General features: G+C 44.3%; 1 protein-coding gene across 6 annotated transcripts in view; it reads right to left on the bottom strand.

The window, feature by feature from the left end:
• Window positions 1-26,923, bottom strand: part of NEURL1 (neuralized E3 ubiquitin protein ligase 1) — a 169,988-nt gene that overhangs the window by 42,497 nt on the left and 100,568 nt on the right. For all 6 annotated transcript variants that reach the window (XM_074831199.1, XM_074831202.1, XM_074831200.1 and 3 more), the window contains one exon: window positions 24,227-24,548. In XM_074831199.1, the coding sequence (XP_074687300.1) occupies window positions 24,227-24,548 (322 nt within the window). The remainder of the gene's footprint in view (window positions 1-24,226; window positions 24,549-26,923) is intronic.

The raw sequence follows: 26,923 nt of genomic DNA, 5'->3' as shown, positions 1-26,923 counted from the left end.
TGTAGCACAGAATCAGAATCACAGAATTGTCTAGGTTGGAAAAGACCTTGAAGATCATCCAGTCCAACCATCCAGGGGAGAAGGGAGACGGTCGCAAGGATGCTGGTGGCAACCCAGTTGGCCATAAAAACACAACCAGAACGCAAAATAGTTTCTCCAGATGCCCCCCAGTTCCTGTGAGTTGTCTCCCCCATGTGTCCCCCTGTTTAGTCAGTGCAGAAGCTCTGTAGAAACCTTTCTCAAATACAGTGAGCTACATCTTGCTACATTTTTTTTTTTATAGCTAGTAATTTCCAGCCAGCAAGGGACTATTCCAGTAAAACTAGGCAGAATCCGCTGTTTTCTTAAGAAAGATAAACAAAAGGCAAACGCATTGGGATCGCTGCTGGTTTTCAACAGAAAACCATGTAATTTTGCATGTCGTTATTGCAATACTTGAAGCAGCACAGACTGCTTGCTGTTGATCGGATAGATCTGAGGGGAGGTTGAATGAAAGAGCTGCTCTGTGCCTTCAGGAGCAATGGTCTAAGTTGACCCCTGTTGTAACACTGCTCTACTCACCCCAAACAGGAACTTAGCCCTACAGTTTTGAAACTATGCATAGACAGCATGAATAAATCTCATCACTGAGGGTTTCCTGCCATTCCTGCTGAATATCCAGTCCTATTAGTCAATGTCAGGCCCTGGGCAACATGAAAAGTCACAGAAATCTATCCTGGCTGTCACTGGAAATCAAAGGTCAGTCTCAAAAACTGAGAGACTTCTTCCAGCCTTGGAAGGCATTCACATTTCAGGACTACAAAATGCAATTGTCAAAGCTCTGCACGTTCATGTGAAACAGGAAGGAAAAATAAGACCCCGGACAATGGGACCCTGGAGGAGTGGCAGAGGAATCGGGCTTTTCCCAGGAAGCCGTTTGCCAAAATGTTAAAATAGAATCTATTTACACGATAGATTGGAAAATGTTAACAGCCAAAAACGTGTTAGACAACAGGATTTCAGATTAGAAACACTGGGCGAGTTGTCCTCTGACCATGTTCTAAAATAATTTATGGATTCTCCAAACTGAGTAAATTGAGTATTTTCTGTAATGACCCTTTTGGTGGGGTTTATACCTCTGCTTTCACCGTTAAGGTTCCCTTCTTTCCATACCCACAACCATCTGCCTCCGTCTCACCCCATTCTTCTGTTTCTCACTTCTCCTCATCCCACCCCTGTCCAAAGCTTCCCTCCCACTGCTCTCCCACCACATCTGTAGTCACTAACTGCACCATGTAAACAGGTTGTGCTTTAATTGTGCTTGAGAATAAGAGGTGGAAAGTCAGGCTCCCCAGTTTCTATTCCTGTTTGTTTGTCCTCCCTGCAAAGCCTTCTGGAGGTCATTTCATCTCCATGATCTGTGACTTGAGTCCTCCTCCTGCAAGGAGCTTGCGATGCTCTGAATAGCCCTCAGGTGTCTGTGGGGACCAAGGTCCTGGAGCCCTCAGTGACAGATCCCACGCATGCCTTGTTAAATGTTGAAATGTTTTAGGTGTTAAAAGCGAGAAAGGGCTCTTTTAAGCATTTCTCTGAGGAGCAGATGGCCAGCAGCTGAACTTCTCCTGGAAATCTGTGTGGTTTTAAGTGGGAAACACAGCCTATAAAACTTTAAATAAATCTATTGTAGACTGCATAGTGACAGTCACTTACAATCCACCCCATCCTTGCTGCTTCAGCAGCCTTCTTGTGGCTGAGTATGAAGTGTTTTCAACATACCTGTGAGCCTTCCCAGGGCTGCAGGGGACACTTACTCCCTACTTTTGGAGGAAACCTGGGATCAGCTCTCCCTCCCCAGCCAGGACTCTGTTTTTAAGTTTTCACAACGGCCAAATTTGTTGTCACCATCCAGTATCTAAGTTAAATCATCAGAGACGTCATGTCTGATGACTCAAACGCTCAGACCTGAGTCTCTGCTTTTAGCAGGTACACAGAGAGGTATCTCCTGGCTCCCCAAAGAGAAATACAAAGCACTGGCTTAAACACATTGCTGCTCAGTTAAGATGATGCTGACAGACAGAAAGGAGACACTTGGCGTAGCTTGTCAGTGCTTCTTCATTGAGGGCATCTACCATCCTATACTGCAGTGCTCCTAATGTGCTTCCCAACATGAGGGTCTACGCCGCTCATACCTGAATGTTCTCCTGGTAGATCATTTTGCCATAGGTGATGGACTTTGTACTGGTAGGCAGAGTTATGGTGCTGAATCTTCTGCCTACATTAAAAATAGAGTAGCTATGAGCTACAAAACTCTAGGATGCCTAAAATTCAAACACATCACATCCTACTCTGATTTTTACTTCCTACATTGCATGTGTTCAACTGAAAAGGTTTCATCCCATGCCTGAAGGTAAGCAAGGTGAAGAGAGGACATAGTCAGTAAGAAGATGTTTGTCTTCACACTTGCTCCTGCTGTAAGAGCCACCCAGGTGGGAGAGCCTGAATATTTCTGCACAGCTCCAGCTCTGCCCAGGCTCATCTGGCAGTGTTGGGTCTCTCCCTGACTGAGGAGGCAGGGAGGGGAGGATGGAAAGAACAACAAGAGCATGATGTTGCATGTCCAACAGAGGAATCAAGAGGTATTTAAGTATTCAAGGGAATTGCCACACTTCCCCCTATACAGAAGTTGCATCTTGTGCTTGTTGCGCAAGGCAGGGAAGCACAGGGCCAGGAGAACAGTCCCATGACAACAGAAGCAACAACAAATTCACTCTTCTCCTTTTTTCAGATCCTTAAAGTATTGTGAAGGCAATAAACTATAAGAGCTAAACTCCTTCCTTTGTAATTTTACTTTCAATATGGGTAATTCTCTGTTTTTAAGAGAAGCAGAGATGAGGCCCGTTCTCCCGTATCATTTGTATTTTCCAGATGTGCTGAAGGTCCCAGCTGAACTCCTGCTCCCTCCCACGGACACGGTGCCAAGGATAGCACTGAGCAGTAGGGACAGCTGACAGCCATTTTCAGCTGCAGCACCTCTTCTGAGACGTAACGCCCAGGTGGACAATGGGCAGCTTGCTCTCACTGTTCTGCAAAGATTTTCAACAATTCCTCCTTGCTGTCTGCATGGGATCCGCAGTCCTAAGTGCATTCCCTTTTCAACTAGGCACACTGTGTTATTTCAGTGTAGCACTGTCTAGACAACTGAAAAAACGGTGAACAATTTAATGTATTACTTTCCCCTTGCTTTTCATGAAAATGGTGAAAGTCTAGAAGATTTCTGGTCTTTGTGCAGTGTTTGTTTGGGTTTTTTTTTTTTGCTTGTTTTTTACATACATACATAGAGAGAGCTGTAAATATTTATATAGAGATTTTCAAAAATCCATTATTATTTTCAGCTAGTGAGAGGGCTTTGTCTCAGCATCAGGATTTCTACAAGACTCAGTAATTTATCTTTATTCAGGCCATTCTGTGAATAAAACGGTCGCTGTCCTACCAGATAGAAAGCAGATACTATCCTGCCTCCTCTTGTAAAGCAACCAGCGCACCTCAGAAACAAGCAGCAGCAGTTATTAAGTACAAGAGAACCGTTTCTTTCACCCTGCTGAACTCCATCCAGCCTCAACATTTCCTAAAACTAAAAAAAAAAGATGACACTGCAAAATGTCTTGCATAAATTTTGCTGTCCCAGGAGCCTCCACAGCCAATCCAAAGGGTCAAAGCACTTAAAGAAACCAGATTCTTACGGGATTTCCAACTCCCACTTCCAAATCTCAACGATTACACAGAAGGCAGCCAGTATCACCCTTGACAGGTCCCCACCACCGCAGCAATTAAATGCCCAAATTTGTTTGGGTGCCTGAGCCTCTTGCAGGAATCTCCAATGTTTTCCAGTGAAGACTGGATAGGAAAAAGCCAGCCAGCAGCTACAGCATGGAAACAATGGTAATCTATTCAACTTCTATTAATTTTCTTTTTAAAAAAGAACACTTTCTACCATTTTCCCACTAAATACTGGAGATTAAGTAAGCAGAACTGTGTGAAGATACGAGGACAAGAGAGGACACTCGCATGCATCCCTGAGTCTTGAAGCCACCAACAAACCAGCATCTTCAGCGCCAACATGGAACCTAGCTCAGTGCTGGCTGACCAAGGGCTTTCAGCTCAGCACGGTCCACTCCAAGAAACATATAAGATGGAACAAGGAATTTTTCCCTCGACACTTGGCAGAGCAGTACACTAGCTATCTAAACTTAGACAATAAATACAGAATTAACTTCTCCCGCTCCACTGGAATCCCAGAGGTGCTTTTGGGAGGCTGCTGTGCTCCATGCTGCAATGCCAGGGCCAGCGGGGATGCACACAGTGAGCAATGGGCAGAGGTGCTGTTGCCATGGGGGACAGCTAGGTAAGCACCCAAGTATGAGGATGCTTTTCTCCTCTGCATCCACATCGACTCGGGGGTGGGAGCTGCAAAAGTGCACACTTCCTGCTGATATTTCTGCTTCTCCCTGTTTCCAGCAGGGCCAGGAATAACAGGAGAGTGGGCTCTCCCCCAGCCCCTCCTCTCCTGGTACCGGGACATGGCCAGCGGCATGAAGAGCGGGGGCTGAGGAACGCGCTTGAGTTACTGAAGCAAATGTCTTTCCGTGCCTCTGGATGTTCCAAGTTAAGCTCGGACTGCACTGCACTACACTTAGCTTGCATGCTATCCAAACTAGTCCAGCAGGGCCTAATCCTGATGAATAGCCGGGTAGCTATTAAAATTGTTTTCCTTGAACAGCTAAATGGAAATCTGAGGGCTTGATGCTTGAGCTAGCATTTAAAATGGGCTCAGGTAATCAAAACACCAGATCGGAGAGTGCTGGGGGTTCTGGAGGAGCTGAGATTCAGTTGAGCTTTGAACCTTTAGTTTACTATAGCAAACAATTCCCACCCCCAATAAATGAAACTAGCCACGGCTCCTTACAGAGAATGGCTGGACCTGATCACAGGGCTTCACACTAGCTGCTTATACCATTTTGGCCAGTAGTGCTTCTTGTGCAACCTAACACCATCTGTCTGTCATTCTGTCATGTCACCTCAGGATGACACTTTGGAATAAACATGTCACTGGTCATCTCTCGCTGAAGACATCTGAGATGCCAGCATCCGGGACTGCAGCCTTCATTCAGGCAGCAAACACCCAGTACAAATTCAGATCAACAAACAGCACGAAGGCAACTCCAGTACCGGCAAATTATTTTTCTGCATACATGGCCAAGCTGCAAACCATTATCAGAGAACGCCTGGTAAAGATGATAGTCTGTGTAAGTGCTATAGGTAGCTTTCAACTGTCACACAAAAGCAGTGCAAGTACACAGCAAAGCAATGGATAAACAGGTTAAATGTATTAAATTTTCCTGCTGTGCTAGCTTGCTCCAGGCCCTCTGGCATGGCTGATGGTGGGAAAGTCAGTGAAGAGCTGCTGAGAAGGTGACAAGATGATGATAAAGTAACTGGTGTAATAGCATGCAGGAGGAGCCAGCTTGAGGACAGAGCGCCTGTGGGTCCTGCATGCTGCTTTCACTCCCCTCCCCAACCACTCCGACACTGGCATATGTGAGGACAGGCCCATAAAGATGGAGCCCTGGACCATACAGAGTGGGAGGATGAATGGAGGGAAGGTGGCCTCAGAGCTGAGTGTGGCAGAGCCATGCCAGACAGAGCTTCTCCCCAGGCACCACCGTGCTGGACTGGTAGGTGGGACAGGCAGCTCCAGCAAGCTGAGCGGGCACTGGAGCCATGTGCCTGCGCATGCTTCTGTCCAGAAATGCCACCACCAGAAAAACCTGGCTTGCTACATCCAAGCAGATGAATATTTCATGAAGATCAGAAACACAGTTTGGGCATTTCAAGCAAGCAAACTGGACTGTATATTCATGTGCATGGAGGCAGGCATGCTGCATAAAAAAAGCCATCAGATACTGAGCCTCACTGATCTAGTTTCCTGAGCAGGCTGAGAGCAAGCTATAAAGGACTCCTCTCCAAGCCACATCCCTACAAGGAAGCCTGTATTCAAAAAAGAAAAAGGAAGAAGAAACCATGTTCTGAGCTCAGCCAATGCTATGCACACTTCACTAATTGCAGCTATTCTGAAAAACACTATCGTGAGCTCAACCTGGCCACAGAGGCAGCAGATCAGCAGTGCTCCTTTGTGGCAGCCCTGGGTGGCTGCGGGGGGACACACATGCTAACTGCTGTCTAAACTGGACAAAGCAAAAGGCCTGTCTCCATAACCATAGCCACATAAAATAATTTGGTACCAAGTCTGACCCCTGCTAACAGTCTAACTTTCATGCTTTCTATAAAAACTAATAAAATAACAGCAATTTTCAATGCCCAGAACACATACCTTTCACACATCCTGCTGTTGTGTAATATGAGGAGAGCAGCAGTGCTGCAGGGGCTGGACAACAGGTAATACAGGAGTTAACTGAGAGCAAAGGGATAAGAGACCCAGGAAGAATGTCAATAACATTTGCATACATCTGATATACCAAATAAGAGCTGTGACAAAGACTTCACCTAGAGACCAAAGATGATGCAAAGATGTGTTAAATGCTTCTCATTTCTCCTTACTTAACCTTCAAAGGCTGCATCAACAGTGTACACCAGCTAAGGGTGCTCTGTGTGCCCAGGGGAAGCAAAGCCCAAGCACTGCATGGGGCTCACTGGGATGCACTGGGATATTTGGAGGCTAAGTAGCATGTCCCATTAGGTTGCACAGCATTGTACAGAGGCCTTTGGTACCCAATGCCAGCTCCATTTGGTACCCAATGGAGCTCCTCTCTTTCCAGGTGTGGGTGGTGAGACATTCCCAGCCTTTGCAAGAGCCCTCCAAATTCACAGGGGCTCCCCCATGACAAGCCACAGGCGAGCCACAGCAAGGCAAGGAGGGTTTTTTCAGCTCTCCCTGCTCTGATTACTCATGGATGAGCTGCAGGGGCAGCCCCACACCACAGACCCTCACCCCTGCAGCCCTGTGAGGGACATGCTGAGTGCCCTCATCCAGCACAGCAGCTCCCCAGGCAGCAGCAGAGCCATCCGGCTGCGCGGCACACGGCTTCGGCACACCATAGCTGGGGGGAGCATATGGCGCAAGCCAATTGCGGAGCCTGATGTTCAATGAGACTTGACAGGTCCCACTGAGGTCTGCACATGGAGAAAGAGCCTGGGGCCCCCAAGCCGGCGACAGCGGCTCGACTCTGCCCAGCCCCAGTGCGCCCGGGGCATGCGGGATCCAGCATTTGGATCATCTCACAGCAGGCTGGCAGGGACCCAACGGCGTGAGCATCATCCCGTCTGCAAGAGCGTGGGGCTGGCTCGCGTGCACTTTTACCCTTGGAGTGGGGGTGGGAGGGGGGCATGCACATGCAGGGACATTCTTCACTTGTCACCCCTGGGCTTAGGATGTTTCTTTCTTTGCAATCACCTAAAGGTGAGGAGGAGTTGAAAAACGTTACACTGACAGCGCTGTCAGAGCTGCGGATGTAGGGCCTTCCGCTCCACACCAAGCAAACCCTCTGGAATGGCTTGGACATGATAGGTAAACAGTGTCGGGCTTGCTCAGCGGGGAGACATTTGTATTTAGATGTTATAGATAAGTGGTGCATATTTGAGACATCTGAAAGTTATTATTCCAGGCAGTTTCTAAACAGAGAATCACAGTTGCATAGCCCCTTAACTCCGAGCTGACAGGCAGGGTAATGATTTAAATTATTGTTAAACATAGGCTGTGTTTTAAGTGGATGGAATTCAACATCATGGTAGGTTTGGGGGAATGGGGGTGTATTGCAAAACACAACATTTCCCATTGCTGGAGCTCTGATCCATGGGAGCTTCTCCGCCAACACCAAGCATCACTAGTCACGCTATGAAAATGGCAGCTGTAGAGATCCTCAAAAGGCAACATCACTCAGCTATCTTCTGGATCATTACCACTCCCTCTAATTGCAACAACTTTGATTAAGAGAAATGCCTTTTTGAAAGCAAAACATAAAAAGTTTTCACAGACTGTAAAACAGAGTTCAGCAGTGAATCATAATTATTTTTTATAATTACAAGTGATTTATGCTTCCTTGAGTTCAATAAGGTTATGTTTATTATGCTATCACTCTGTTTTTAACAAAGAGTATGCTGATTTGTTCTTCATTATAAGTCATTTGAAGCACAACTATTAAGTTGTATTAAATCAGTACATTTGTTTCATCTGTGAGGAGTTTGTTTTCCAATGTTTTAATGTAATGCGGCTGGTACCCCTGCACTCTGCTCCCCCCAGTCCCCCCCACACTGCAGGCACGCTCAGCAGATACTGCCATCAGAGAAAGCTTTTTGCCCCCACCATAAGCTGCTTTCTAAAGTGCCAAAGGTTAAGTGTGACAGCACACATTCGCGCCATACTGCAGCCTTTACGCAGGCAAAACTCCAGCAAAAACAAACCCATCTCTTCTGAGGAAAGGAGAAAGGGAAGGAAGAATTAATTTCTTGCTTTTTCAGCATCTGATTGTCTCTCTGTCACGAGCAAGCTCCCAGGCAGTATCTCCAACCTACGGCAACCTCATTTCCCAAATGGGTAATTCACAATAATGCAGGCGAGAGGGTTTCATCTCTGCTCATAGCATGAAGATGCAATTGGGCCTTAAAAAAAAAACAATCACACCTTGTCACTTAAGGGAAATTACATGGCTGATTAATAATGGATGAGTCTCACAAAGGCTCACATTCTGCTCAGCGTACCAGCATCTTATCCTAATTATCCTCACCAATAATGCCTAGAACTGTTTGGAAATTTTAGAGGAAATTGAGTTCACTCACCTAAGCTTTAATAACCATTGTGTCAAGCAGGGTAGGAGCATCACAGTGCAGCCTTTGGCATGTGCAAGACAATACAAAATCGAATCATGAAACAGTAACTCAAGTCTCTGCCAGAGACACACTCACCAGGCACGCAAGTCAAACAAAGATAAAGCACTTCGGTTGGACCAGTAGCTTGGCTTGGCCACTTTAGCACATGAGGAATCCAATAACTCAGAGGAGTTGAAACCCACAGTTCCCTGTCAAGAAGAAAAGCGGTATCTCTATCCTGCAGAAAGCAGGCAGTTGTGTGATTTGTCTCAGGAAGATGAGCAACCTGAGCCTGAATCAGGAGCCGAATCCTTTACCACTAAAATTAAGGATAACTTTTTGTCCCTGCCTGTTAACCATTAGTTATTGATCTGATATACTCACACCAGTGTGTAAAGGCTTTCCCCTGCAGGCAGTGCTTGGTTGCTTTTCCTGCACAATTAAATCCTAATAAATAGTCTTCCCTCATAAAAATAACGGACAAATCTGTCAGGGCATTTTTTTTATATTTCATGTAAAAGAAATATTCCTAGAGCTTGGTAGGAAACGAACAAGCAAGCAAAAAACCCAAGTGGGTACTAAAGCTACTACTGCCCTATTTGAAGAACCCAAGAGAACTGCAAAAGGAAACTGCAGCAATCAATAGAAAACATGGAAATGGTTCCTTAGTCCTCAAGCTGGACATTGAATTTGTGCAGTGACAAACCCCCTGGGGCAGGCTCAGGGATCTCACCTGCCTCTTGGGACCTGCAAGAAGCAATGCCTACTCCTTCCTGCAGCCCCTTCAGCTGCTGCTCAGCTGACAGCACATCCTTCAGAATAAGGGGAAGTACAGCAGCAAGTGGAAGCAGGATTTCCTCCTGTGTTTGCTTCCAGAGGCAGAGGCTCTGTGTAAGGAAAAGGAAGCCTCCTTCGTGCCTCCAAACCCTCCTGGCCACAGCACAGCCCAACGCTGAACAGACTGACGGCACTCCGCTCTTTCAATAGGCAGCCAACGTGGTCCTGGCCTCCAGACATAAAATTTGAGAGACAAATATGTATTGGAGAGAATAAATGTATGATAATGGCCCCAAAGAGAGTATTTCTCACTTGTTTTTCATTGCGGTCTACTTTTAGTAACTCCAGATAAGCTACTCAACCAGTTGAACCCAAAAGGATTCAAACCCTATCTATCTGAAACATTTCAGGACAGTCTGTTTTGGCAGAAGATCTCAGCACAATATGGCCAGTTTGAAAACCCGTCATTACTAAATTCTCATGTCCTGGCACAAGCTGATAAAGCCACTGTGTTCCCTCCCCACCTGAGACCCAAGATTTCTTAGTTTCCAGAGGAATAAATCCTGTTAGTTTCTGTAGTCCTCTTTATGTTGTAGAGCCGGTGTGGACTCAACTACCTGATGATGGAAAACTGCAACACTAAAACTGGTCTGGGATACTCTTTGGTGTTACCTTTTCCACCAGTGGCATTGAATGTCAGAACAACAGACACATGTCTAAACAAAATCACTGCAGCCTCAACTGCTTGGCTCCACCAGTCAGAAAAAGGATATTAAATATGGAGACAGGGCTGCAATCAGCCTTTTTGAGGAAATAATAACCTGGGAAATTCTGACTCATGCTGATTTGTGATCAAGGACTGTGACTGAGATACCAAAAAAAGGAATTGAATCAGATTTTCATGGCTGTGTCAGAATGAATTAATTCTCATCATATAACTGGAAAAGATTTAACATCACAGAAATATTTTTAGAATGACAGCAGGATATGGAGGCTGTGGTAAAGAAGAAAACACGATTATTGGGCTGGAGAGACTGACAGTGAGGAAAGATAAAAAAGAACTAAATATACCATAAAATAATAGCTTGGTCAAATAGCTGCCAATAGAAACATCCTGAGGAGGGGACGGCAGTTGCAAGCATCTGGGACTGCTGGCTGCGAATATGCCCCAGCCTGCATTTATGCCAAAATAACCAACAGTGACACATCTCCAGGAGTGATGGTGAAGTTATCTTTAGGTCTACCCAGAACAGTTTGAGAAGCTCCTATCATTCACTGCTAGTTTTCACCCTTTGGCTAAAGCCAGGAAAAGATGGATGCCTGGGTTTCTCCAGTGGCCGCCAATTACCCCTGTGCCCATCTCAGAGAAGGGCTAAGATTTTTTTTCCTCACTTTTGTGGTTGCCAGCAAAACTCTTAAAGTAAAGCTGAGCTCACTCTGAATCTAGCTGAACCAAAGTCAGGCTATTTCAATTCTAAATGTTTGCCCACAGAAATTATTCAGGTTAGCATAACTAGTCCTTTTTAAAGCCATGTTTGCAATTAATTTGCATTAATTTTCTAGGTTGTCCATTGTAACTAAACCCTCTGCAGGAAAATACTGCACTCAGTACATATTTTAACAAGGTTTGGGGTTTTTTTTCTCAGCCAAGCAAGCTAGTGATGCTACTAAGTGGAAGATTAGACTCTAAAGTGCAACTCAATAGACAGGAGTTTATCTGGCAGCAAATTTCAGACACAGACTAAGGAGTGTGAAATCCCCACTGCAAAGCACTGCCAAACAAAAGAGTATCTCCTCTCTCCTCACACTGCCTGCTCACCTTCATCCAAAACAGTCCTTTGATAGATTTGTCAATGTTGGTTGTTAGCAGAAGACTTCTATAATAAATTAACTATATGATGAAAAGACCCATTGCACAAAGAGGAATAGGTGTTATCAAGAGCAGAACAAAAAGCCACCAGTCTAATTTGGGACGTAAGAAACACATCTGACTCAGATTTTTCCCCATGTGTCATTTTTCTCCTGTATCTTCATGATCCCTTTGATAGAGTGTCAGTAGTATGTACTTGACCTGATAAAAGAGCTCACTTATCTTCAAGGAACATGCCAGGCATCCACAGTGACCCATGCAAAACACTTCAAACACACCTAACACCCTGTGCTATCCAGATAAAGGAAAAAAAAAAAAAAGGAAACCAAAGCCTTTGGGTTTTGAATTATCACCACAAAGTCAAAATGAGCCAGTGATTTACAGGTGTAAACTGAACCTTTCATGAGTGCAGAAACGAGGCAAGAAAGGAATGGTATCTTGGTCACTGGGTTGTTGTTCTTGCCTTCTCCATCAATATAATCTGATCTCTCTCTTTGCCAAACCTGTCCTTCTTCCATTGCTTTCAGACAGCAGTTCACCCTGTTTCCATGCTTTCATCTTCCTGCTCCCCTCATGCTTCTGGACCCCTTCTTAAACCTTCCTACACAGAAACTAGCCATGTTTTTCAAGAAAAGCAAGCATTGCTGGGAGGCAACCTCTCTACCTCCCCTCCAACCTCAGCAGTGCATTCCACACTCCCCTGCTCATGCTCATCTCTCTCCTCTTCCTTCTCCTCCTAAAAGAGTCTTTGCTTCTCAGAAAAAACGTTAAGCACAGAGACTAATCCCTGCATAACCATTGATTACTGATTAACCACAGACCAATGGTTTTGACCTATCAAGCCCTGCACAGAACCCAGTAACAAACAGATGGCAAAGAAAGAGATCCAGCAAAGCACTTAAGCACATAGCTATCTTTAGGAATGTGAATTAACATACTTACTCAAGCATATACCTGATTTCTGGCATACCAGATACAACTACATATGCATAAGAGGTGGGTAAGTAGTTAACCATCCTGCTGATGGTTAGTAGTTAACCACCCCTGCAGCCTATGCAGTTGTCTTTTCTGAGCAACTGAGAATGGGTAATCTGTCCAGCTGGAAACCACACACCTTTAAAAAATAGTGGTTTACTTCCCACTTGAATTTCTCCTCCATCAGCTTTCATCCCTCAGCCTGCAAACGTACAGCACCCTTCACCAATAGATTGTTACTTTGACTCTTTGGAGTCTTTATCTAGTTTTTATAGAGCACTGGACTTTTAGGTCTCTCATCCAAAACTGAAGCACTAGAAATTATCGTACAAATAGTCGTAATAGTGTTTATGGCCCAAGATCGAATTATTTATGTATTTCTCTTAAGTGAACCAATTAGGCTGAGTTGCAATTGCCAGTCCCTGCAGCTCCACAGTGAAATTCTCCATCAGTTCAGTTTTCTTTCCAGCTGCTTCTATCACTGACCTTCAGCATGAGGCCAATTTCCTTCCACCTGGTCAAGCAGCATTACGGTCAAGATCTGCAGACTCTACCATGTTAGGAAAGAAGCAATAAAAAACTGTTTTGACAAATGCTGGCAACATCAAGGCTCACCTCAGACGTGAGTATACTCCTGTGTATGGAGTCACTGAATCACATCCAGCTAGAACCAACCAGGCCTAGAAACAGAGCCAGAAACCAACAGGACCAGTGTTTTTGTCAAAAACATACTTTCACACAAGCCATGCTGGGATAACAGAGCTGTCTGCTGATGTCTGTGAAAGGCTCAGGAGAGTGATGGCTGCTCCCTACAGACACCAAAGAGGGCAAAGAAAATCAACCAGGGAAACACCACCACACAATGAGAAGGAAATGCAAATGTCTATGGAAACACATCGAACAAATTGTCATCAGTCTCTTGGTTCAAGTAAACACTTACATGGCTCTGAGGTGCTGGGGTCCTCTGGACTCGGGCATGCAGAGAGAGGGGGAACACTGCATTAAAGATTTTGGAGGCTTCAGATCTTTCCATGCAAGTAGTGCAGTATTTATTGGCATGGTACCAGTGCAAGAATAGGATTATTGGATTCTAAAGGCTTTTTCCCTGGAGTGGTCTTTATCCTCTTAAAAGAAGATAGAGCACTTTTTTTTTTTTTTTCCCTGAAGAGAATTAATTGTTTGTGAAGGGTCACACTTGTGGCCAGATGAATCACAAGAGATTTTCATCTTCTTAAACACACCAGCCATAGTCAGTGGTACAAGATTTGATTCAGTGGCAAGCAATCTGATTTATCAATCTTTTATCCTCAGCTACAGGCTAAAAATTTACCAATCCCAAATAAGTTTAATTTCAAAATCTAATAGGAGCAGATGGAGTGGAAATTTCTTTTTAAATATTTCTGTAAAAGCCTTTAACAAAAACTATGCTAATCAAAACTTGTGACTGGACATACTGTTCTAGCCTACATACATGGAAATGCTTTTTATAAATTTTGCAAAGTTCTGCCAACAGTAACCTGCTATAATTTCATGACAATATGAAGAAGCATTTATCTAGTACATGTCAGTACAATGGAATATTTTCACCAAATGCCACAACATAGGGGAAACATGTAATAATGTCAGAAGAACTTATTGTCAAAATGTGATTAAAAGAGTGTGACAGAAGAATGCAAGAATTTTCCTAAATGTCTGAGCAGGAGAGAGGAGCCCAGCATCTCACTGAGCACAGCACCTTGCAGGACCAGCTGCATCATAAGCAGAGCTGATGTAACATCTGCATCAAAATCAGGAGTTGATTCAACACAGGTAGTATATCTTAGAGAACAGAAGTAGTAGCTCAGCATGACTAAAGACGAAAGGCAGGAGAAAATAACACCTGTACTTGCAGAAATTTTTTCCAAGGAGGACCTAGAGATGCTGGTCACTGTCAGAGATAGGACGCTGGATTCAGTGGACCTTCAGTGAACCAGTGTGTGTGTCCCAAGCTAAGGCTGGGACTGAGAACAAGACTGCAGCAAGCTGAGAACAGAAGAGTGGTGCAAGACCAAGGGCCCACTCAGCCTCAGGCTCTGCCTCCAGCAAGGGGTGAAGCAAATTTGCAGGGAAGAGCACACACACACATGGGCCAGCACAGGGATCCCTCCTCCATGCACACTCCCATTCTCCCCAACCCCAACCCCTGCCCCAGAGCACCAGTGACACCTTTGCATTTGCCCGCCCTAGAAGCACCACTGAAAATTCTACTGTTTAAGAAATTCTTTCATTTGACTCAATACAACCTCTATCTAGACAACCCCGAAGTTGCACTGTATTGTTTGTACTGACACACAGTCATGTGAATTGCATTTTGTACCCACCAGAAAAGTCACATACAGCTGATGAGCAGAGAGGCTTTTTCTGTCTATGAAATCCCAACTAATTAATATTTTTGGCATAAATGACAAATGGGTCATTCTAGCCCATGTATTATCATCATAATTTAGTGTGAAACTTAGTGTCTAAGGCCAGTTACTGGTAGCAGGTATCAGGCACACTCTTACGCATCACACACGGACAATAACTTTTTGATGCAAGAATGCACCACGATTTAGAATCATAGAATACCGGGTTGGAAGGGACCTCAAGGATCACCTGGTCCAACCTTTCTGGCAAAAGCACTGTCTAGACAAGGCGGCCCAGCACCCTGTCCGGTTGAATTTTAAAAGCGTCCAATGTTGAGGAATCCACCACTTCCCTGGGGAGATTATTCCAGTGGCTGATTGTTCTCACTGTGAAAAATTTTCATCTTGTGTCCAATCGGAATCTCCCCAGGAGTAACTTGTACCCATTACCCCTCATCTTTTCCATGTGACTCCTGTAAAAAGGGAGTCTCCATCTTCTTTGTAGCCACCCTTTAAATACTGGAACATGGTGATAAGGTGTCCCCTAAGCCTTCTCTTCTCAAGGCTGAATAAACGCAATTCTCTCAGCCTTTCCTCATAGGGCAGGCTTCCCAGTCCCTTGACTGTCTTTGTGGCCCTTCTCTGGACCTTCTCCAGCCTGTCCACATTTTTTTTGTATAGTGGGGACCAAAACTGAACACAGCATTCCAGGTGTGGCCTGACAAGCGCTGAATAGAGTGGGATAATGACTTCTTTATCTCTGCTGGTGATGCCCTTGTTGATGCAACCCAGCATCCCATTGGCTTTCTTCGCTGCTGCAGCACACTGTTCACTCCTATTGCGCTTGTTGTCCACCAGGACCCCCAGGTCCCTTTCCACAGAGCTGCTCTCCAGCCAGGTAGATCCCAGTCTGTGCTGCACTCCTGGATCATGTTTTCCCATGTGCAGAACCTTACACTTGTCCTTGTTGAACTTCATCAGGTTCTTGTCCCACTCTTCCAGCCTATCTAGGTCTTCCTGCAGGGTGGCTCTCCCTTCCAAAGTGTCCACTTCCCCACTCAGTTTAGTATCATCAGCCAACTTCATCAGGGTACACTTGATCCCATCATCCAGACCACTTATGAAGATACTAAACAGCATTGGGCCTAATATCGATCCCTGGGGGACCCCACTTGTGACAGGTTGCCAGTTTGAAAAAGAACTATTTACCAGCACCCTCTGGGTGCAGTCCGTTAGCCAGATCCCCACCTGCTGCATGGACCACTTGTCTAGACCGTAACATATCAGCTTCTCTAGGAGGCGGCTGTGGGCAACTGTATCAAAGAATTTAGCAACAGTTCTATCGATAGCACGATATAACGCTGTGGCAGGCAGCACTGCTTACTTGACCGGCTTGCGCATTGCTGCACCAGTCCATCAGTGCTGGGAGAGCAGCCTGCAGTGAGTGCAGACCCGAGTCACTAGTGAAAGATCTGAGTCTGCACAAGCAGATGATGCCACCTGCATTTTTGCCATCTTTCAGCCACTTGTGAACAGTTACAGTTACACAGACCCCGAGAGGCTCATTTCTCCTGGACTGGAGAACGGTACATGGAAGGAGAGGTCCTGGCTTGAATCAGCACAGGTTCCCCGAGTCAAAACGTTTTGTTTTCTTCGGGACAAGCCAGGCAAGGTCTGGAGGTGCTTCTGCTGCTCAGTGTTTGGCCAAAGAGAAGTGATGAATGAGCAAAAACCCAAGGCTAGATTCTGCTCACAGTGTAAAACCAGAGAGACCCCACAGGTGGCTCCAAGTTTAGGCTGGTAAAACTGAGAGTAGAGTTGGGCTACAGGTAAGGATTTCCAGATGGAACCCAACAACAGTTCTGCTTATACAGCTTGGAAAAGAAAAAAAAAAAAAAGGAGACTTTGGAGTACAAAGCAATCTCTTTTTTAGCTGTGTTGCTGATATGGATGGAAAAGCCAATTTAATTTTATTAAAGGTGACAAACTTTTTTAATAACCCAGACACCTATAGGGATAACAAAATCATATTCTCTGTACAGAAAACTGGGTATTCAGCAGCCGTGATGAAAATTAGACATTGAAATGACGAAGTGCTATCTCACACCAGCAGAGACATACTGTACAGAGACGGTGTTTAGTTTTATCATATAAGCAATGTTTAGCCATCATCTGTCATACTGGCTTAGGGGAAAGGGCCTCCACAGCTGGAACAGCTGGAATTGCAAGATTAGCACAAGTTGTCATACTTTTACCATATCATCTACTCAGTTCACATCCAAACCTTACTTCCAGCTCCAACTGTCTCTCACTGGAGTAAATGCACTCTTTTTGTCAAGCTATAGCTTTATAAATGAAGAAGAATTAGGTTTCAGCATTACAGACCAAGGTTTGTACAGTTTAAATTATTTTGCTGAATATTTTGGAGAAATGCATTAAGAAAGCTGCAAAGATTAATACCCTGTACCAAGATATTCTCTTCACCTTTCTTTTTAAAGACACTTAGTACAGAATTACAATAGGAATCACATTAGACAAACTAAGGAAAATACAATTATATGTGGCGTTAAGTATCAGTTAAGGGAATGCATTTTTTAAAAAAACAGCATAGATATCTTATCGTAATGGTTTAAATCAGAACACCAAAATATTTGCTAACATAAGGAACTCTTTGAAATGCTTCTCAAAAGAATACACTGTTCCATTAGCAGTGTGCTATTATTCTCTAAGGCCCTGTCTATACCAGAAACTTCTGTAACTATCGCTGTGTAATATATTCAATTATTCCAGTAGTTTATACCTTTAATAGAAGTAAAAGAAGGTCAAAGCCCTTTTAACTGGAATCTCTGTTTCCAGACTACAGGTTCCACACTTCTGTTAAAAAATAACAACACTTAGCAAAGGCAAGATAAACTTCTTACTGTAAACCAGCAATATTTACCTCCTTAAAGCAACAGCCAATTCCATCATTACAGCAGATATTTAATATGAAGACATCACATTTTTTAACACAAGGGCCTATCTTTGCAGTGTCAGCATCTGAGCTACAGTGTACACATACCCATAATGTAAACACCACTTACAATTGTCAGAGTTTTCATATATCCTTGGGCTTTTATGGGTAACATGGAAAATATCATTATGTAGCCCTTCTTGCCTGTGTTAGGAACAATATTTCAGCTTACCAGAACTAAAGGAACTTTATAAAGCACAGAATTAATTTTTCCACTGGTCATTCTGTCTTGTTACAGTCTTCGTTTTTCCCAGTCTGGGCAGTAATAGCCAGACTAATCCCTCTTAAATTCATTCCTACCCAGGTCCTCTTGCAGGCTCTTCTGACACGGATGTGGACATTTTGTGGATATAATGTGCCCAATAGCACATCATGTGCCTGATTTTGTCCTTTCTGTTCACCTGCAGCAATGCCTTAGCTCCACAAGCAGTCCCGCTAAGGCAATGGTGGTTCAGGTGAAAGCAACAGGTACACTGACGAGCAACACGGATAAAATGTACGTAACACACACAGCCTCTGTGCAATTTTGCAATTCAGCACCTCATCAAGACTTGGTGAAGCCTGAAATGATGATCCCTCAGAGACCTTATTTTACTTGGCTTCTGGCTGTTCTGACTTACTTGGTATTTGCCATTCAACTGCACAGCCTGAATCCCGCAGTGCTGCCAGCGCAGGCAGCGGGAGGGCAGAGCAGGCAAGGCCAGGGAGATGCTCTCGGGCCAGCCCAGGCTCATGGGCACAAATTCTCCACTGTTTACAACCCAATGCAAAGAGAGAAAAAAAACCCACTGCACTGATGTGGCCAAGATGATCTCTGGCTTGCTTGAAAGTGCTGTGTCCAGCAGCCTTATCATCATAAGCAAGACAGACAGACCTGGAGGACAGACAGACTTTCAAGCACAAGGACCTGCCTTTGGGCTGTGGGCTTTTGGGTATCTGTCACATCTGGAAAAATACATCCCTCCAGAGGTGCTAAGGCAAAGCAGGGATTAATTAAAATGGCAAGAGATGAGTTATTTATTAAGATGTTTTCACATTTTTAGCCGTGTTAGAGAGCTTCCTGCAGCTGCCATAGAGATAACAGCTACAGACAATAAAACTTTATGAGCAATTTAAATTCTCTCTCCCCTTAGGAGATGCGGAGAAACAACGACAACTGACTGTTTGCAGGTCGTGTATATTTTGCCTTCATTAAGTAGGACTCTGTTTAAACACATATTATTCTTTTCCATCAGATAGTCACAGACTTCCACAGAGAGGGTAAATAGTTTATAGCTTCCCCTTTCAACAATACACTATAAAAATACACTGCAGTCATATTTGATTATCCAATTTTGTTTAGTGCGAAGCACTCTCAGCAGATCAGTCTGCTTATTTGCATGTGTCAGAATAGCAACAAAAATGGATTCCTGTGGGCAATGGAAAATAAGTTTTGCACTTGGAAAATAAAATGGTAATAACCACATGGTAAAACTCCAGATGCATGCAATAAATCAAATTTATCATCAGTCTTATACCATTCACACCTGAAATTTGCCCATAAATCCACCTCATTTGAGGCTTATTTAATGTTTCTTCTAAAGGTGCCCTGGAGCTAGAGATTCAATTTACTTAAAAACTGACAGGAGTGAAGAAATAAAAACATGTTTCCTTCTTTCCCTACAAAATGTGCAACTTCCTTGCCAAATATACACTAGCTTGAGTCCTGAGATGGGAACATTTCCATCCATGATCAGTTCACATCTTGACTTCTGATACTTCGCAAACATGAAGCAATAAGAAGCTAGGAAGAGAATATGGAGAAAGAAAAGATTTCCCAACTATCTAATATAATATACAGTGCTGCCACTTAATTCTACAAGGATCAGTATATGCATTTATGACTGAAGTATATTTTTATACTGTTTCTACTTCAGGTAAATCTAATACATAAAAATGCATGTATTTAAATACATATATAAATACATATGCATTTAAAATTTTCTCAGTTTGCAAGGTCTTACTAGTTTTTCACATATTTTATATTTACAAGAGGTGGTGAAGCTTTGCTTTCAACAGGTGCCTCTCAGTGGCTTATCCTTGGTTTTTCAAGTCTGTGCTGGTAAAAGACCAAGACTACACTGAAATACTGCATGAATGAAAATAGAGATGGATGGGAGAAGAGCATGAACAGGGTAATGAGCAGTAAAAGGGTTTGGTTGCCGACCATGCTAGTAATGAATGGGACCACTGGAAATACAGGGTGGGTAGAGGGGACCGAAATCATAATTTCTTTGCAGTCCCATTTTTCCATACTTTCAGAGCACGTGTTGTGCTTTGAAAGAAAAGACACTAGATGGTAGGACTAGATGATCTTTATAGGTCCTTTCCAATCTTAACCATTCTGCAATCCTGGGCTACAATGTCACTGCCAAAAAAAAATGGTGACATTTTCAAAAAGGCACCATAGAACAGATAAACCTCGAATTCCCCACCAAAAGGTACAGGAAAATGCTGAAAACACACATTATGCTTTAACGTACACATCACTGAAGAAAGTCGTCACCCTTGCTGTCCTGCAGTGAGTCCACAGAAAGTGTACATGAACACTTCTTAATCTATGCTAGGCTAACTAGCCAAGAAGCAGGCTACTGTGAGACACCACCATTTGGTTCCCATGAGCTGCCATCCTTCCTCCAGGGCTCTGAGGACCCCAGGATTTAAACAGCTGGTCCTTTCCCTTTCTTTTTTGATGCTTTATCACAGCAGTGAGGCAGCAGATTGCATATATTCCATTTTTCTCGGACTCTTTTTAAAGTGTGAATGAGCATGTGTGTATGTTGAAGTGATAACATAAGGCTAAGACACATTTCTAGTAAATATTACTTTAAATTATCCTGGAATGTAAAAGTGCACTTGTGCAAAACTAGCTGCCCAAAAAGGGAAGCAGAGCTGTAAACCATCCTGCCTGCAAGTTGAGCATGTTGGCAGGAGAGTTGCTGTATAAGGGCATGTTTACAGGTCACATAAGCCTGCATCTACACTGAAACTCATGCCCTAAAACACAGAACTTGCATGCACTGGATTGCAACAACCTCACCTATGCAGGCCTTTACATTGTGGCAGGAAACCAGCTGAGACCATGTGATCAGAGGAGACCAGATTCCTGGGTGACTTTAAGCCTTTTCATCTCTATAACATGGGTAGAGGCGAGGAGAGCAAGGACTAGCCTCTCAACTGTGACTGAGCGTGTGAGCACTGTCAACCTCATCACTGAAGGCACTTCAAGGTGGATTTAAGCCAGTCTCTCATTCTGATTCACTCCAGCAGTCACAGGCAAGACGTGGTCCAAACTCAGTTCCCGACCTCCCCTCAGCTGAGATGCAGTGGACCATGCAAGCCCTTTCTACCTGTTTCAGAACAAAATCAAGCAGGCAAAGATGATGCTTAAAGGGCTCTGCTTCTGAAGTTATAGCAAGGGCAGTCAGACCCAGGAACATCTGCAACAGCGACATAAATCTGTGCATTGACAGCAGTAATGACATGTGGGTAACTATCAGTAAGGCTGATGCTACAGCTAAAGCCATAAGAAGGAAATGAAAAAATTAAGGTACAAACCAGCTGTTTCTCTTTCATCCACAGGTACAATTTAGTGATGCCAGAGTGTTGTGCAATGCCTGTGATACTGATAGAGAGGGAGGCAGGACTGAGCTGGGCAACAAGGCTGATAGCATCCTTGAATCAGGTGACATTGCTTTATAAACTCTGGCTAATCATTTAACTCCCCCGGTCTTTGGGCTCCCTTTTGTTCAAGTCCCTCTTCATTAAATCTGTAAGACAGTGTCACTAGACTTGGTCGTTGCTCTGCCTTACTGGGACCTTTATTTTGGCTGAAACTGCTACTGTTATGCAGATAAGAGAAACACAAATGTGATGTTTTGGAAGTTGTGACTTTTGGGGCCACAAATGCACCCTGTGCATTCCCCTGCAGAGCTGGGATCTTGCAGTGACACAAGACTTACTGCTGCATATCTTTCCTTGGGGCAAGTCTGATTTTGGAAGTGAAGTTGCATTATTGGGAGTGGGAATGTAATAATTCTGCAATAAACAAAATGACAGACACCAGAAATGGTAAAGCTTTTGGTCAATTCTTGGCTGAAATACACACAAAAGCAAATAGAGACAGTGCAGAGGTGCAGTATGGCCCTGCAACCCTACATTCATTAGGAAAATAATGAGGCTCAAGAACAAGGAAAATGTTTGGGGTTGGGGGATAGAATAACTCACTGAACTGGAATCTGAAACGTTAGGCTCTTCTGTTCAACATACCACTCCAGCATCCCCACCCTCCATCAGATGCCCTGCATGCCATACCAGGCTGAATTCAACCATATGTTTGTAGCTAAGTTATGAAATTCATTTGTCAAGTCCAGGAGGTTTTGGCAAGTTGTCCTGTACTATATGTGTGGTCTGCTACACTAAAACAGGCATGCAGAGCATTGCAGTGGGTACGTCTATAGGATCCAGAGGCAACACAGCTGACTACTTCCCTGCTCTGACTTTTAGTGCTGTGTAATAATGAATGGAGATAGAGAGGACTCAAGTCGAAGACATTCTGCACAACTGCTAGGCTTAAAGCCTGCTGAAAGCTGCTGGAACTAACTATAAATACGTATCTGAGCTCCACGCCAACTGTGTAAACTCAGAAGCTGCCTGTTTCATTCAGGGACTTTATACCCACCAGAGAGTCCGAAGCCTGTTAGACCAGAGGCAAAGCAGTGACTGGCAAGAGTCACATTTTCCTTGTGAAAGGAGATGTGGAAGATGCTAGGACAATGCAGGGGAGGATGATGAATAGGAAATGATTTCTTGGGTGTTTTGAAAGGAAACACATAATCCAGAGTTATGGGCCCTCATTAATCAGGCGGAGGAGTCCCAAGGTGTCAAATCTCACAAGAACAGCTGGAGGACTTGGAGTCATTTGTCAGCTCTTTCTAACTGAACCCTTGGCATGACATTTGCCCAAATTCTAGATCCCAATTCAAATATCACCACCTCGGCCTACAAACAGTTGCCTAGTGGCTCTGATTCAAGCTGATTCACAACAGAAGATAAATCTTTCTGCTCTTAAAAGAAAGCAAAAAGCTGATGAGAAATTGTTTGATTCCTTTGCCTTGTGCTATCTTGGGCTGGTAGCTTTTGCAGCAAGAAGAGGTCAGTCCCATTTCTTCACCTCCTGAACCCACATCCCTCTTCCCTGACGTGTAGGTTGCTACAGACAGTCCTGCCACCACATTTTTAATAAAGCAAGCAGTGCAGAAAGGAGGCAGAACTGTCAGAAAAGCTTAATTCAAGTTTTTGATATATAGCATGAAGATATCATTTTAACAGAGCTGCACAACAGGAAAAAGCCAGGATCTCTCTCAGCCTAGCAAGATCATCCCATCTTCAGAAGGAACTTCAGCTTATGACGGTCTGCAGGTACAATCTAACCTTTTCCATGGCGAAAACAAGACCCATGAAACTACTGTTACATAAAGAAGTGCCGTTATTTGCCCACCAGTGACAATGCAAAGCCAACTCTAAGGCTGCATACTGACACCTCTGGTCCCCCAGCAACCTAGCTGCCCCTTAAGTTGGGTCCTTGGAGACTCTTTTCAGTTCTTCTAAGATGTATAAACTCAAACAGCCCAAACCTTGACAGCCTGCACATCTGGGGCTAAATTGAGTCCTCATGAATGCCAAACTATCTCCATTTCAGCTGAGGACGGCAGAAGACACAGGCACTCAGCACTCCTCATCTTCCAACCCCAACTGCACATAAAACCTTCAGGCTCCAGAGGAGGAATCAAACTCCTCTGTGAAAGCAACATTCTGGCAAAAACAGCCACATCTTCTCCCAGGTAATTTGGAAGATATCCGTGTTTCAAATCTGCCCACTAAACCAGCCAGAAAATCGTAATAGCGCCATCCAGGAAGGATTTATCCATAACACGTAAAATGTATTTCCCCACTTCAGCATGGGGAAAGCAGCGGATAAGATAAAAAAGAAAATTTTACAAGGTATATGCCACACTCCAGACTATGCTGTGATAGAGCAACTCCCCTGAGCAGAAATCCAGTTATTTACAGATAGCTTCTAGTGATATACTGTAGCGGTTGTTTCCCACCTCCCACTCACGTTATATTTACATGCTAAGTTTCAAACACCCATCGATCCAGGCTGAGGTCATGCGATCCTCTGGGGAGGAACAACGGCCGTTTCCCTGCACCTGTCCCAGCACAGCAAGGGCGGCAGGCAGCGGCAGGCTGGCCCTTTGCCGGGGACAGCTCAGCATCACCCCTGCGCATTTGGACCCAGGTACTCACCTAAGAGCTGCACTCCACGGGTGAGTCCGTAGACGTCGATCAAAGCCCAGAGGGGCTCTGCTGTCCTCACCCCACTGAAGAAAAGCATCGCAGCAGAGTCGTTCACCCGATAGAAAACCCGTCCTTTCTTGTCCACCCAGAAGGCTATGATGTTTCCCTCATTCGCAAACTCTTCTGGAAGAGCCTTGGCCCAAAAACCACTCTGGGAAACCAAGTCAGGGCACGCGTACTTCGGCAGGGTGTCAGGGTTAATCCTCGATGGATCCTTGGAAGTAAACCCGAGTCTAAGAGCCCCACTCCAGCAACACTGCTTTTTAGTGATCTGCAAAGATAACAGAAGCAATAACGTTTGGCACTTGAACATCTATTTACACACGACAGGCTCAATACCATCAAGCACCAACAGCCACTGCTCATCTGAGCCCACTAGATTTAGGAAGCATTTTACCCACCAAACACTGCTGTAGCTTTTTCAGCTGCAAGCAGCAATGCTGCACACTTAGGATACAATGCACATATTAAAAAAAAAAAAATATCAAATTAAATCTATGTGGAGAGATGAAATGTAATTACAGCTGCATGATGACTCACTTCTATTTCTAGGGTAATTCCTTTCGGCCTGAGAATCATCCTCTCACAAAATGTGCCAAAAATGGCCATAAGAGCTTTTATCTCAGCACCTGCAGCAGCAGAGCTCTACCCTCATAGTGCTCGGATGATGGGGTCTCTCATGACCTGAGGGAAAAGCACTGGCTCCAGGATCACAGCCACTACCATAGGGTTTTCTGGGTTTCCCAGCCAAGTAAAAGACAGTCTTACCCCTTTTTAGCTTGTCAGATTGGATGAAATCACAGCCTTGCAGCAGAGAACTTGTGTGTGGGAAAGCACAATTTAAAGTATTTAACTGTATTTAAACACACAGTTAGGAGGCAAAGATAGATGTTGTCTTGTGATTGGGGAAAACCTATTTATTTCAGCTGCCAGTGGTGTTTTTCAAAATATGTTGTGCACATCTACACCCCACCTGTCAGTATGCGGTTACTCAGTGTGTCTGGGGTCAAGAATATCTGCTATAGTTTTTGGGATGGTGCATGTGTCATATCCACCCTTCTGCACCTGAGAGACAGCAGGACAAAGGATCACAGATGCCTCTAGATCCATCAGCTTCTCACACGATCTGAGCCCTGGACTGGAGGGGATCTAAGGGGAGCAGGCAGTGGGTCCTAAACATGTACAGCACATCTAAACCATCACGCAGTTACAAGGACTCTTTATTCCCATGGAAGCAGGGTTAGTATGGTCCCCAGATCGAGATGATGCCCTTGGAGAACTTTTCTTCTCATTTTGTTGTTTGAGTATGAACCTCCTGGGAACTGTTCCTCTCAAAGGGATTCAGCCTGTCAGCATACAGACTATGAAATGAAAGAGCTAAGGAACCTGGATCCAGTCCTGATGTGGGGCCAGGACAGTTCCTGCATGCCAGCTGACACGTAATTGGTGTTTCTGCTCATGCACTGAACCTGCAGCAAACAGGAGAGCACTTGAGATAGCCCTCTTCCATCAAAGCCTTGGCAGCCTCAAGCAATTTCACTCTTGACTGAAGGACAACAGCAGAAATATCGACAGGGACCACCTACCAGATGTCACACAAAACTTGCTACCTTATTGTAATTTCTTGCTCTGCCAAACTGCTAATGGCTCAGATGAGTGGCAGTGCCAGAGACTGAACTGCCCAGGACTGCAGGACTTTGTCCTCAAAAGCCTGGCAGCAGCCCCTCGTGTCCCAGCTTGGAAGCACAGGATTTTCAACAAGGCATTCTCCAAGACATTTTCTTTGGACTTTGGAATTCTCTTCTAATCACATTTGTAAATATTGCATTTTTCTTTCACATGTTTCTCTCCAAGGCAGATCTGGAATGTGTGCCCTTGGGGGCACAACAATCTCACAACAAAAACATTGTTCAAAGCCTAGAGATTTCTGCCTTATAATTAGCGTATCAGAGAAAATAACTCAGAGCTTCAGAAAAATGTCATCAACAGACAGTTCCTTGGTTAAGTGAGTGCTGCTCTTTATCCCTACTCAGTTCAGCCAAGCACCTAAACTGTTTACATAAAACACTTGAGCACTGACCTCAGTCTCAGGAACTATGGGAAGCTCCTGCTTGTGGGATGGACACTGGGGTGGCACCAAAAAGGACTGAAGCAGATTTGCTATTTTATACGCCGGCCAGGATGAGATGGGATCATGCATCTCCCCAGCGGAAAGGGGGTGTATGGGATGCGCACATAACAAAATGGGGCATATACGCACATTCCAAGAAGAAGCCTGGATTATTTATTGCAGCAAATTTACTGCAAGCCCTAAAAGTTTTTGGGTCTGAGATAAATACGGCCTCATTGTTATTTGTACAATTTACTCTTTCACTGTCTCTTGCCAATACTTCACAGCAATCACAGGCTGCATGAAGTAAATATTCATATGGTAATGAAGGCTGCACATGTTCCATGTATTAATCAGAACCTATAAACAGTTCTCAATACCATCTGACCACAGGCAAATTAATATCCAAATTAAAATCTAGTATAAAGCCTGCCAAGAATTAGACACAGCTGGACAAAGGGTACGCAGTTTTGCTAAAAAAGGCAATGGTTAATGATGGACCAAATTATCTCTTCGGCAGCCACTGCTAGCAGAAA

This window comes from Strix aluco, chromosome 7, assembly GCF_031877795.1.
Source record: "Strix aluco isolate bStrAlu1 chromosome 7, bStrAlu1.hap1, whole genome shotgun sequence".
Classification (NCBI taxonomy): domain Eukaryota; kingdom Metazoa; phylum Chordata; class Aves; order Strigiformes; family Strigidae; genus Strix; species Strix aluco.
Note: the sequence above shows the minus strand (reverse complement) of the source record. Positions and strands in the feature narration are given on the sequence as shown.